This window comes from Adelges cooleyi, unplaced genomic scaffold (genome assembly GCF_023614345.1).
Source record: "Adelges cooleyi isolate 19-005CV unplaced genomic scaffold, UGA_ACOO_1.1 ACOO_flye_CR_arks_rails_tigmint_CR_PRNA_23, whole genome shotgun sequence".
Lineage (NCBI taxonomy): Eukaryota > Metazoa > Arthropoda > Insecta > Hemiptera > Adelgidae > Adelges > Adelges cooleyi.
The window spans coordinates 15,003,251-15,017,233 of record NW_026095893.1 but is presented as its reverse complement, the minus strand read 5'-3'; the positions used below and the strand labels follow the sequence as shown (position 1 = coordinate 15,017,233).

The 13,983-nt window shown below is 28.1% G+C and overlaps 3 protein-coding genes across 14 annotated transcripts in view; 1 reads left to right on the top strand and 2 right to left on the bottom strand.

Moving 5' to 3' along the window:
- LOC126835212 (potassium channel subfamily T member 2) overlaps nucleotides 1-7,591 on the top strand; it is a 163,029-nt gene extending 155,438 nt beyond the window's left edge. For all 12 annotated transcript variants that reach the window (XM_050567610.1, XM_050567611.1, XM_050567615.1 and 9 more), the window contains one exon: nucleotides 3,241-7,591. In XM_050567610.1, the coding sequence (XP_050423567.1) occupies nucleotides 3,241-3,498 (258 nt within the window). In that variant the 3' untranslated portion in view covers nucleotides 3,499-7,591. The remainder of the gene's footprint in view (nucleotides 1-3,240) is intronic.
- Nucleotides 7,592-7,776: 185 nt separating this feature from the next.
- Nucleotides 7,777-11,254, bottom strand: LOC126835913 (Golgi-associated plant pathogenesis-related protein 1-like). Its single transcript, XM_050568788.1, has 4 exons — nucleotides 11,081-11,254; nucleotides 10,922-11,017; nucleotides 8,924-9,143; nucleotides 7,777-7,934 (listed from the first exon to the last, which is right to left on the bottom strand). The coding sequence occupies exons 1-4, from the start codon at nucleotides 11,252-11,254 to the stop codon at nucleotides 7,777-7,779; spliced, it is 648 nt and encodes a 215-aa protein (XP_050424745.1).
- A 677-nt stretch (nucleotides 11,255-11,931) lies between these two features.
- On the bottom strand, nucleotides 11,932-13,473 carry LOC126835890 (uncharacterized). The gene is made up of 4 exons (XM_050568752.1): nucleotides 13,331-13,473; nucleotides 12,796-12,893; nucleotides 12,480-12,724; nucleotides 11,932-12,396 (listed from the first exon to the last, which is right to left on the bottom strand). Exons 1-4 carry the CDS (start codon nucleotides 13,387-13,389, stop codon nucleotides 12,190-12,192), a joined length of 609 nt encoding a protein of 202 aa, XP_050424709.1. The 5' UTR covers nucleotides 13,390-13,473; the 3' UTR covers nucleotides 11,932-12,189.
- Nucleotides 13,474-13,983: the final 510 nt, after the last annotated feature.

Below are 13,983 nucleotides of genomic sequence, written 5' to 3'. Positions count from 1 at the left end.
TGAAAATTTAGGACACGTGTTTAGAAACGGTGTGTAATTTCATAGCTGTCTATTCTTCGAGTTTTTTTAACCGAGTTCTTAGCCGCTGTTTATTAAAAGTTATAATCGCTTATCGTTGGTAGGATCTCCGAACCCGGGCAAGTCGTTGATAAAGTCTTTCATATGTGCTTGTGATGAGTTATCTCACAGCCGCTAATACCGCTGGGTCTGTTTTTGTTATTTCGTATTTTCTTTACAGCTTGGTATTCCAGCAATCAGTCTGTATGAACACGGAAAAGCTGTGAATTACACAAAGAAAAGCATACCGCAAAATAAGGGTATCGAATAAATTATTTTAAGCACTACGAAATATTCATGATATAAAACTAGTCACTCGGCTTCATAATTTTTTCTATTTAAGTATGGTGATCATGTTCAGGACAAACAAGTTTTACAGGCTGTTGTTCTTAATCTAACCGGGAAAATGCGATAATTCATTTTTTTATAAATATACATATTCATCATGGTCTATAGTTAAATAAACACCATGCAATTCTCAAACAAGTTCCTAATTATATTGTATAACAATTGATAACGGAGCGGTATGAATTTTTTCAAATTATAGACATGTTTTAACTACACACCCATTAAATACTTAAGCGGCTCTCTAGGTTAATATTATATAGGTATTGTAGGGTGTTCCGTAAGATATAGCAGTAATAGCACGGTGTTTCGTGCTTCTTTAAGAAAGTTACCAATAGAAATCGATGCATACGTGCAGTGATCATACAGGCGATGTTAGGATTCAGGCAAACTTCTGTTTAATATTTATGGTGAATTCATAATAAAAAAAAAACTTTTTCAGCCGAGTCTGCAACCACGAAAGAGCATTCTCATGTCTCGTTGAAGTACCGAATAAATTTAAAGTAGTGGTGGAATTATAGATAGTGAAATAGTACATATATTAACAAGCAGCAACAAGCTAGTATCTAAGGTGGCTAGTAAACATATCAAGTTTCTGGCTAATATTTTAGTGTTTTCATAATATCTGGCCTGAAACAATTCATAGATAATTTGGCCCTTGAAACTATTCTGAATTTATTATTTAGTTCTAGTTTGATCGTTGTAAATACAACACATAATTTAAAATAACAGCGTAACGCTTTTTCGGTAACATTTTTTTCGGTTATGTGCCAGAGCTAACTAACCTCCAGAAACGAACATAAGAATGCAGCGTTAAGCGGGTCTACAACTTATTAAATCAATTATTTAAAAATTAAAATTAAAACAAATCGAAAAACATAATTTTTAATCGTTTTTACAACCCACAGCTAAATCGTAATAAACAATGTATTAAAATTATTATGTTATTTGTTTACTTTACACATTTAAATACTTACACCGTACTTAAACATTATAAATAGAAAAAGTTTTTTTTTGCTTAACTGCATTTTTTTTTTTTAGTCATACAAAATACTTAAAAATAATTCTGTGTCCCATAATATTTTTTAATCATACAATTAGGCTGCCTTGCAAACTTTTATATTTTAACCAAAAAAATTGGCAACAATTTCTTAAATATTGAAAATAAATTAAATATTAAAGGTATCATTGAATTGAGAGATAAAATTCTATACCAAAATAATATGTCACATGCTATAAGTTGGTTTTATTCAAATACCGCCCACTTGGTGGCCATCCTGTTAGACGTATTTTCGACCAAATCTTAAAAATCGTGTTATATATATATGTATATATATGTGCTATATATATATATATATATATATCATTTTAAGAATATTTTCTCTCATGATTTTAAATTATAATTGTTTAGCCTTTTTATTTGGCCATTATTAAATGATATACAAACAACATTATTTTGTGTACAAACTCTATTTTTAATAACTTGAGATTAAAAAATAAGCTATATCGTACACCCAAGATTTCCTGAATTCTGATTTGACGCTACAGGACATCTGGGGTATACCTAATAATAAATAACCGTATTAGTAAATCCATAAACCAAAAAAAAAAAACTTGTAAAGCTAGAATTAAGGAAAGTCAAGTCAATCGAATTCACCAACAATTTAGAAGTTACAAAAAGTATGAAATGCAACAAAACCTGACTTAGCGGCGCAGTGGTTAGCCATATGATTACTTTCTTAATGCTGAAAATTACCCTCGAGGACATACAATGTCAGCTCAATTCAGTAGTACACCAAAAACGGTGATTTTACCTTTCGAAAAGAACACGCTCATACACAATCGATAAATTTTGCAAAACAAACATGTTGTGTATTGCATAAAAAATTGAAAATAAGTTAGTCACTCACGATAGCTTTGATGGGTTCCTATCTAAAAACGTTGCAACTAACAATTTAGACGAAGAGGGGTTTTCAACTTAAAAGCAAACGTAACAAAAGTTATACAGAAAAAATGATATAGAACACAACGCAAATATGAAATGTACGAGAGACATATAGGTAAACCCGAAAAAAACACCAGAGAAATTTTTTTACGTTTCCTTAGAGTTGTTACTTACAACATATTAAGAGGGACCCATTCGATTATTTTAACAATCATGTGTTATTGTATATTGCATACTTGTTGATAGTCATTCGTCCGTTATATTAGTCGTTTAATTTTTACCATTTTATATATACCTAAATAAATTGCTGTATAATATATTATATTATATAATAATATAATATTAATTAATTTAATGTAAAATAATGTATAATAGTTAGTAGCGGAACAAGGGTCCGAAGACGGGTCGGACAAGAAAAGATACTGTTAATAATGTCATTAGTTATTCGATTTGTTGTTTTTGAATTAAATAATTTATATTTAATTTTAATTTCAATTGAAATATTTGAATTATAAGGTGTTTATGTAATAAGTAATTAAAAAAAGAAAAATCCATTTACATATTTACAAATTATTCCCCTATGGGTTATATGATAAATTACATGATCCTATGAGCTCAGCACCTTGAAGAACCCCGGCTTCTACCCTACGATAAGTCTGCTACTGATGATGTAGTATGTCTAAGGTGCTATACGACTTCCAGGTGTAGACCAACAGTAGGTACTTACTGTCCAAAAAACCGTTCTGACACGTACCTTGTACAAATTAAGCACATGTTTTTATAATTACTATATATATATATACCTAATACGTAATGCATATTATTTTTAGCTAGTTTGTGTTGTAGTTTTATATATTGTTTATCGTTTATGTTTTCTTTTTTTTCTATTGTAGCTTCATCCGAGCGAGATGTCCGGAAGCGCCATAAAGATAGCGCTCAACGGTAGCATAGGACTGGAAGTGACGCCACCGGAAGAAGTATCATCCCCTGGTTTGTCTAGCAATACCAGCGTGGTGACCGGAGGCCCTTCTTCGTTGCCAGCACAGCAACAGCTGCAGTCCGTGCCGTCGGTACACCATCAACCGGCATCGCCGTCACCGGTGCTGTCTCCTCATTCATCTCAGGAACATCTGCAGGGTACGATTGTATGATATAACCTGATGTGGGGTAAACGGAAGAGCAACAACGCGCGTAACAAATGGTTGTAAGCCGTTGCGCGTTCTCTTTACTGTTCGTTTGCTTCCACATCGTATCGCTGTCTCTCGCTTTGTCTCGTTTACTTCTTATTTATAGTACATACACAAACTACTACGTGTAAAAATAAACTGACACTATATCCAGTTGAAACAAATTATCATTATTACTGACGGTAATCCTCTCGAATTTGGCGGTACCTATTTGAATAAATCAGAATTTTAATCATCAACTGTTCACCGTTATTCTTTCTTGTTTTTCGTTAATTTGGCTTGTACGAGAAAGAGTAGCGGTCCTAATAAAAAAACATGTAACACGCAACATATTTTGCTTATGTGCCAAAAGAAAAAAAAAACTACATTACTATTTTAATTATATTTATTCATTTTTTTCTCTAGAAAACCTATTAATATAAGTCTTACGAATTATCTAGTACGTTATACTGTTATTAGGACTAAAGGGTAGAAGGGGGTGGTACACGACGATTTGACGTGTTATGTCAACAAACAGGGTTCTTTTTTAAAAAAAAAAAAGGACGTTCGATATCATTTCAGTTATCTGTATTGTTATATACGGCTATCATTGAATTTAATGACATTGAAACGACAATAAGCCAAAAGAAAATTTAAAAAATAATAGTAAATTTCGTTTAAAAAATGTAGGATTTCTATTGAGAAATAGTATGTAATAATTAAATGGTCGCCACACGTGCCATATTTTTTCGATTACTAAGGGGTTTGGTATAGGCGTTTAATTAAAAAAAGACTATTAAAGTGTCTATTTACACAGCTTTCTACTGATATTCTTTATTATTATTTTTGGACAAAAATATTCGGCATATGTCAGAAACTTTTTTTGTTACAATTATTTATTATTGAAGTACTTAAAAACAAAGAAAACTAAATCTCAAAAACGAATAAAAATTAAGCTTTTAAGGATACAAAACGAAACCATGAGAAAAATATTGTTTTCTAAATGTTTTAATAAATGACAAAACTTAACAATTGCTACAAAAAAATAAGACAGCTTGTAATTTACTCCTAAAATTAGAAAGGCGTGGCACTGTGGCGTCCACTAAATAAAATTATGTAATGATAGTTTTTAATTATTTTGTTTCAGGCGTTTAAACGAATTAATCGAATAAACAACAAAATAATGATAATATTTTTTTTTCAAACATCAATTGTAAAAAACCAAAATAATATTCAAACATTAAATTTTAAAAAAATATTCGAAATTAACTAAATAATACATGCATTGACTATATATAACGATCCTATAACGTCTTATATTCGTGATAAGCCAAATAATTTAAGATAAAATTATCACGTCCTCTTATTAAAATTTTGTACAGTTAATTATAGTATGGCTAGTGATTTTGATTTTCCGAGCAATTTAAATAATGTTTAATAGCATAAATATTATAATAGCCTATACCGTAGATACATATATTGTCTCTGTTCAGTTCAACGCAAAACAAGCTATTTATTTGTGCTAAATACCTTCACTATTGGTTGTAAATAATTATAATACAAGTGATGGTAATCTACAAGTGAAGTGGTAATTATCAAATTGTCAAAAAAAAGAAAATAAATACTAACATAACCTTATAATTTGTCATTTAACTCAACACATTTTAAGTACGAAGTACTATTAATTAGTATCGATATAGGATTACTGTGTAGGTAGCTTGTGTATCTGGATAATAGCATACAGTACATATTATTTGAAAATGTCTATAGATATCCACGATTGTTTTATAAAACTACACATGATAACCTCCATTACTGGTTTACTATTGTTTTAATAATAACTTCTGGTAATAAAAATGACTTTAAACTCATGACTTATAATTTAATGTGTTTATTAGTGAAAAAAATTATAGTTTTGTCAGACTATTATTTTTCTGTGTTACTCTTTATAGTTATGTTTTGATACCATTAATAATTTTTTTAGAAAAAAATATGTACCTATTTTCTTATTAACGCGCTTTAAAATAGTAGTACTTAATATAGATATTATATATATTGTTACTACATATAATGAAATATTATCAATAATTAATTCATGTATAGTAATATTATTGTGTATTAAATATTATAATTTCGTTGACGCCTCAAAAAACTCTATAATAAGTAATCTAATATAGTGATAATAAATTGTAAAGTAATAATTATCTTTTGTAAACGTGCACGTTCTTTTGCCGTATAAATGAACACAAGGGGTATGGGACCATTCTTTTAAGCGTACGGTATGAATTTCCAAAAGAATTGTTTCAAAAATGTCAATTGGTATCGTGCATTTATTGTAACAAGCCTGTATGCGAAGACTTAAAACGATTAAAACTTAGTGGTTCGTTTTAGTTATCGATCCGTCGCGTCGTTCAAAATCCGTATACAATTATTTAGTTCCTATGTATAAACTATTATGATGTGTATAGATGTACTATGATAATGTTTTGTATAATGGGATGTTATTAAATAATTTAATATGTACGTTAAGATCAAACCAATGTTGTGTTAACAACTTTGTAAGATAAGAATAAATTATATAGTGTTATTTTCTTAAAATTAACTCAATAGCTGTTAATCATAGTTTATAATATCATATTAATATTTATTTAGTATTAATAATATTATACGTTACACCCTTAATATAATATATATATATATTATACTGTTTTTTTTTGTTTTTTATACAGCTTAGCCTTTCAATAGATAGTAGCCTAGTCAAATACGAGATCCCTAAAATAGGTTAAGGTGGGATCTGCAATTATTGCAGATCCCAACCTTAACTCTAGTACTTCTTTACCAACTATTTTTATGGTTGGAAATTTCAACTTTTTACTAAAAAAATTCTAACTAGAAAACTTTTCGATTTGAAAAAAAGTTTATAAAGCTATCTGATATTTGAAAACATTTCCTTTGATATCCCGTGATACAATTGTTTCTAGCAAGTTTTTTAGTTTTCAGTTTCAATGGTCTGTAACTTAATAAAAAATAAAAATTTTATCGTAAAATTTTAAAAAGTTATTTTTGAATGTCATATTTTAGCTTTAAGAATCTATTTTGCTATTGTAAAAAATTTGATAAGTTTTCAAGTAAGAATTTAATACAAGTTTTAATTTTCCATGTTAATCAAATGCAAAAAAACTTTCATGAGGAAGTATTTAGAGTTAAGCTAAGAATCTAAAATTTTAGTAATGTCTTATTTGAATAGGCCACTATCGACTAGGGGGATAAGTAAAAAAAAAAAATTAACACAATATAATAGGTATATATTATAAGTATGGTTCTAATTTTGGGTTTAGTAGAATTTCAATTTGGACACCCCCTTTAATTTTTTTTTAATAAAATAAAAAAGCTACAGTTTTAAATCTTATTTTTGATATCAACACGTGCCACATGAAATTTACCTAATAAACATTGGCTTTCGTATTGTATAAGATATATGTATTACACCCTAGACGTGAATTGCAATTTTTTTTTTTATTATGTTTTATTTTAACCTGTCTTGTTCAATGAAATATCAGTGATATTTGATAAAGCATAATAGAAAAAAGTAATAAAAAATAAATCTTAAAAAAAATATTCTATAATTTGGTTTTTAATAACTCTCACACATTCGACATCTAGATAAAGTATTTATTCTTTTATTTTGCTTAGGGACAACTTGAAACAAAGACATTAAAATTGTGTTTATTTTAAAAGTAAGATCAATATCTATTTGTTTAATATTGTATTATAGTTATTTTTCGAACATGTGCCCAATTTATGAAATAAGCAAAACAATGTCCCTCTCATGAAATGGGAATTTTCACGTCTGAGGTGTATATATAACGATAATTTAAAATGGTGTGATGTATAATATTATTTTGTGATGTAGTTATGATTTTGTCATTATTCAACTGTGGTAACAAATGTTTAAAACAAATAATTAATGATAATATAACACAATATGGAGAATTTACGTAAATCCCTATCCCGTATCTTTTTTATGAAAACAACTCGAAAGCCTTATTAGTATATTGTACTGTAATTATGAACAACATGTTACCTTCATTGTAATGTATAATAAAATGTAATTAATAAAATCAATTTCGAATAATCAGCTGCGTCTGCTTTGTTTCGGATCATTCTAAAATTATAAAAACATTATATAACAATAATTGTGTATAATATAATTATACCAATTGCAAAATGAATGAGCTTATAAAATTGTTCAGACTTGACCTGTTACCTTTCAGTCGGGGGATTAACATTCTTCATAAACTGGCCTATTATATTTCCTGGTGGGTCGTATAAGCACACGAGAAACACACCGCCGTTTTCACTCTTTGCTGCTCCTGCTCCCAACTCTTTAGTATCTTTCCAAATCAACTGAGTGAACTCATCTAAATACCCGAAAACGCTGATTTATAATTGTTAAAATTAAAACGTTATTCATATTATAATTTATAAAACATAATTAAACTGCTTATGATACATGGTTTTGGCAATTGGCTAAATTTCGGTTTGCTTTGGTAACTTATTATAATATTCTTGCCAAACACATATTAAAGGTGGCCATTACATAAACATTTCATTAGATGGACTGACATCACTTTTATTTGGGATTAAATAATTTATTTGTGACATATTGAAACTTAAATATATCTAACAAAAAATAAAATAATAAAACGTTTGTACCTAATCTACATATTTATTTTTAATAATTAGAGTTCAGAACAAAAAAAAATGTTGAATACAAAATACTAGGATTGTGAAGAATTTCCTTACTTTGCAAGCTATAGATTTAGGAATAAACACTGCAATTGTAGAAAAATATAAAACCTAAGCAAATAGCATACATCATAATGTTTATTATATCTGATACATCGAGTTAGGAGTATAATAACGTTCTGAACTAATAGACCGTTTAAATAAAAACAATATTTTAGGTATTTAAAGTACTGAGCTGCAGGCACAATGAGAAAACAATTTGGTCGCACTATATGGGAATATAGTGAGGCATATTATCGTGTTATAGTTAAAGATTAGAAGTATGATAAATTTGATGTTAAAAATTCATATTTCTCGATTTTTTTCGTTTTGAAAAAACACCAACCGGAAATATTTTCTGATATATTGATCATTGTCGATATAAAACATCTTTTCAATTTAGGTTCCAGTAAAAAACTTATAATTAGCTACAATTTTGATAAAATAATATATTTCATACGATTCATTGATATTTTATCAATCACCACTAGCTTTTTTGCATTGATGCCGGGCTGAGGAAGAATGGGTTTTTACAATTGTGTGTTTTTACACAATTTGTTCGTGTGAGTGTAGTCAAAAGTAGAAAATGAAAAAAGCAAGTCAACATATTTTTTTATCTTACGGGCTCTGGAAGCTGCCGACATAACTCCTTCTTCCCAGTTAAAATCAAAATACTCAATTCCTTCGTACCACTCTTCTACTGCGACAAAACTGAGGTCATGTATGCCTTCTAATGATCGAAAATAAAGAACATTTTCGCCATATGTATAGTTAGGCACGTGATGATATATTGTGTTTTCATTAGCCAAACTATCCGCCCTACGTTTACTATATTCGTTGAGCTATGATAATTCAAAAACAAATTATAAACATTGTTTAAAATATGCATTATGAAATATTTAATCAAGCGATCATTAATAGAGTTGTTATACTCGTACTCTTTGAAGGGAAATAAATGTCGCCAATAAAAAAACCCTTAAAGGACAATCTAAAAATTATCAAATCAGCAAAATTATTGGATAAAAAAAATATATGGCATACAACTATACAAGTGAGAAATCAAAATAATAAGTGACCGCATGCTCTAATATTTAGTCAACTATTTTATGTGATCATTACTTTTCTTCTATAACCACCATTGCTAAAGTTCCATAACAAAAAATGGTGAATATACTAAGTGCCGAAATTTCAAGTTGAAACTGGACATTTTTTGAGTATTTTTCTTAATTTTGAAAGGAGAACTTTTTTTACATCAGACCCATCAAAGTACAAATCGCATACAATTACGGATCGATAGAGTTGCTACTCGTTGAAATATCATTGTGTTGATCTTTCAAAAGTTTACCCCTTACAAAAAGATAGTTTAACATTATTACAAATTACTAGTATTTTAATTTAAAAAAAACTTTATTTAATACTATATTATTACTTTAAAGTGCTATGTAAGATGTACATACGACGTAATATTAAATTATTATACATACACACTACCCCCATCAGACTTTTTCGATTATCTAAATTTTTAAACGTAAATAAATCAAAAAGTTGTTGTTTAAAATGGCTATCAAAAAGTAATTATTTTTAGAAGGCTTTTGTTAATATTATAGGTATTTAAAATAGACAGGCAACTAAAAAGTACCCAAGATTAAAAATTTAGTTTTTTAACTATTATCAGAGAAATGTAACTGTGTTTTACGTTGAATTGATTACCCTGTATAGCTAATTAAAACAATATATTTATGCCGGTTTCGTACACATTGTGGTTAGGTTTGAGGTTTATGTTTGAGGTTTTTCAAAATTTAACCATAAACATAAAAAATTAAACATAAGATTATGTGCCTACCCTGCCTTTCTCAAGCGCACGTCACTGAATTCAAAATATGGAACGCGTATTCAGAGCATAGACTTATAAAGAAATGGACTGATATTAGAGAGAGAAAGAGAGAGAGGTCCGAGGGTCGATATCGTTAAAAAGAGATAGAAAGATTTGTTAGGTATCTCATGAAAAAAAATTATATCTTGGAAAAATATTAATATGATAAAACCTAATAACGAAATTTGTACACAAAATAGTTTAATTCATTTTTATTTAAATATCGAAATTTAATTTTTTTCATAATGGTGCAATAATGCGTAATTTTTTATTGCAAAATATAAGTATGCGAACATAAAACCCTGGTTGCAACTTTTAAATGCCCTTATGGTTAATAACTATTGTGGTTAGAGCTTATAACAGGAATACAATTTTTTAATTTAGATGTAGATCTGGGAGGGATGAAAATTCTCAGACATACCTAATAACTTATTAACATTTTACGATAGTAAACGTAAAATATAGTACGTTGTCGAATTCTATTCGAATTTAGTACTTAAAAATACGGTTTGTATTGAAATTATACTCAAACCAGTTTTATTATTGAAAAATTTACAAAAAAAAAGCTAAAAGTATGTAAAACAATATTTACAATATTATATTATAATGATAATTTACCAACAGTAAGCTGTTAGCTCTTACGACAGGCATGGACTACCGCGGCTGTCCCCCACCCACAGGGAAACCTTAAAAATTAATAAATTAAAAATTATTTTTATAAACGTTCACTACGAAATAAATTCATACCTTTTCACTTAATACTAATGGCGGTACTTCGTGTATTTGTCTATAAAAGTTGTGCCTTATCAAAGCGGCCGCTGCACAGCCTTTGGTAGCATCGTTCTGCAAGTCATGTTAATAATGAGTTTATCATTTATATAGTTGACTTTAATAGCATTTGCTTACACTTTGTTGCGTATCATACACCTCTTCTTCGTTTTCAACATACAAATTAAATTGTTCTATATTTGTTTTATTTTTAACAGCAAATCTATGAAGCTTTCCTCGAAAAATGTCATTTAGGCCAATTACTACAGCAAATTGTACACCTAAAAGAAAAATTGCTATGGATTTATTCATATGTCTTCTTTAAATCGTTCTTTAACTTAGGATGTTGTTTGATATTTTCGACGAAACCTACCACAGAAAAACAACTAAATAGTATTACATTTTGATAATGAAAACTAGATATTAGAATATTTACATTTACAACAAATATAATCACTGTAGAAACAAAATACCATCATTGCTGGTTTAGCATTTCAAGAATTTAACTTTATGAGTTTATTTAATACGGTTCTAATAATAAGAAACATATCTGTTAGTGCATTTAAAAAAGTAAGATGAGTTGGTTTTTATTTTTTTTTTCCGTTTTAAAAAATAGCTTTTTGAGGACACCTTATGAGATTCATGTAATAGTACATAATCTGTCCAAGCTGTTTATTATTTTCATGTTTGAAAACTATTTTTTTATCTCACTCATCTTATCAGCTATTAAAGAACATTTTTAAATACACGTTACTTATATTAATTTTCTTGAGAGATTTTAATAAATTACGTACAACTTTTATCTATAGCGCTTTTTAAATATACATGTTGTATAAACAATTAATTCATACTTAGTTTTCGCATAAATAAATATAAATACTTAGATGAAATGTTTTTAAATACGTTATAAAGTATCTACCGAATTAAAATTGCATGGTTTTTTTATTAATGTATTTAATAACGTCAATCAAAAAAATATAAGTTATAAATAAAAGCTTGAATAAAGGTTGTTATTTATTATAAAAATGTGTACGACATTTTAATTATTTCTATACAAATTAGTGGTTATTTTCTATGGCAAAAAAATGTGAATATGAATTACATTTTTTACATATACCAGACCCGACTACATCACTAAACACAAATTGTTTATGAATGTACTTTTAAACCCCATAAATATAGATTATAAAATAATGGTTAAAAATAATTAATATCATTTTCTTGGTTGGCTACTAAGTGCTGGGTTATTATTGGGTTACAGCTTCGGCCGTTTGGATGGAATCGAATTCTTGTTGACCATCATCAGACGTCTTGTTGATATCCTGCGATTGTGTTGTATCAGTTACTTTTTCCTGACCGTCAACCAAATCCTGTTCTTTTTCCTGACCGTCAACTAAATCTTGTTCTTTTTCCGGATCATTATCAATACTCTGTTGTGCGTTATTTTTGAGTAACTTTTTCAACAGATAAAACAGAACGTTACAAAATGTTGTTTTAAAACTTATTACAAAAATGATTGTTTATTTCAAAGGCTTACTTTATTACAATCTAATGAAGTGGGGCCGTGGACGGTAACACAAGAACCGTTTCTACAGCAAGTCATTATGATTTTTACCGCACCAATACCATTATATTTACCATTACCAATGGCATGGTGCAACTGCGGCGGTCTTATTTTGTCCAAACTTTGGAACACACTGTCCATAACTTTGTTCATATGATGCATGTGGTTTTGTATTGTATTTTCTAATGATTCTTGATGGAAAGGAAATTCCTGGCTTCCTGTACAGGATAACGCATCGAAAGTTTATTTTAATACTGTATAAACACATAATATACTTTAATCGTATTACTCTTCATCATTGGTCTAAAATATGGATTAATTCGACCATAATATCTGCGATTTACATGTCCATTAAATCCGTTTAAGCCCTCCGTGTTATAAACGTACCTAAAACAACAATATCTATTTTAGGTAATCTTATTTAATAAAAAATATGATAACTAATTGTCAACGGAGTCTCACAATAATCTTTTAAGGACAATTATATAAAATTTGAGTTACAAAATTTACACACTCTTATAGGAATTAAAATAAAATAAGTTCTAATCAAAATTAAAGACAACTCGTAAGTGGAAAAATAACGAAAATGAAAGGTATATAATAAACAGTTAATATATATATATATAGTTTTATATTTTATAGCCTTAAGAAATACTGATATAAGATCTTCATTCTAAAACGATAAACGTTTTAATGTTACTTTATGAAGCACAAAATAACTCGATGTATCAATGAAAACTATAATTTTTAATAGAGCTTGGTAAGAGGGAATATATTCCCTCTTTATAATATTATTCCCTATTATAAACATAATATATACTTACGCCTCCATCACATGACACAACACATAGATTACCAAAAAGAACAATACGTTCTTAGTCATTTTCAGTTTAAACGATGTAGTAAATATGAATATAAGTAACCAAATTTTAGATTATTCAAATGTACCAGTAAATAAAAACATAGCAGTTCAATATAAATACCTACTTAGCATAATAACTACTCCATTAATTATCCTTATTATATCAAATATAACAATACATTTTACATATGCATTTAGATAAATGACACTTGCTAATAATAATACTAATTTTCGACATAACTATGAACTTTGTAAACAATTTATATTTTTATGGGATAATTAGTGTAAAAATATTACAAAATAGCCTAAACCATATTTTCATTACATTTGCAGGTTTAAAATTAAACTGAAAACTAAACCTAATAAAAAAAAATAACAATATAATATTAGTATAATATATTAATCCTAGTATAATATAACTATACAATCCATACAATTATTATTATTATTATTATTTATTCAGCAAAACTATTATAGGTAAGTAGTATTTTATAATTTTCATATTATGAGCTGATACGTACACCAACTGAACTAATTATGAATACATCAGAATATAATGTAGTCTTAGTAAAAACAAAATGCGAATGAAGTGTATTATGTACTATATTTAAACAA

Bases quoted from the DNA above. Each gene is read 5' to 3' on its own strand.
- LOC126835913 (XM_050568788.1), bottom strand. From the start codon at position 11,254: ATGAATAAATCCATAGCAATTTTTCTTTTAGGTGTACAATTTGCTGTA. The intron at 11,018-11,080 runs GTAAGCAAATGC...CATGACTTGCAG, and splicing joins TGTATGATACGCAACAAAGT to AACGATGCTACCAAAGGCTG. The intron at 9,144-10,921 runs GTATGAATTTAT...GAATTATCATAG, and splicing joins CATTAGTATTAAGTGAAAAG to CTCAACGAATATAGTAAACG.
- LOC126835890 (XM_050568752.1), bottom strand. From the start codon at position 13,389: ATGACTAAGAACGTATTGTTCTTTTTGGTAATCTATGTGTTGTGTCAT. The intron at 12,725-12,795 runs GTAATACGATTA...TATCCTGTACAG, and splicing joins TTTTAGACCAATGATGAAGA to GAAGCCAGGAATTTCCTTTC. The intron at 12,397-12,479 runs GTAAGCCTTTGA...CTGTTGAAAAAG, and splicing joins CTTCATTAGATTGTAATAAA to TTACTCAAAAATAACGCACA.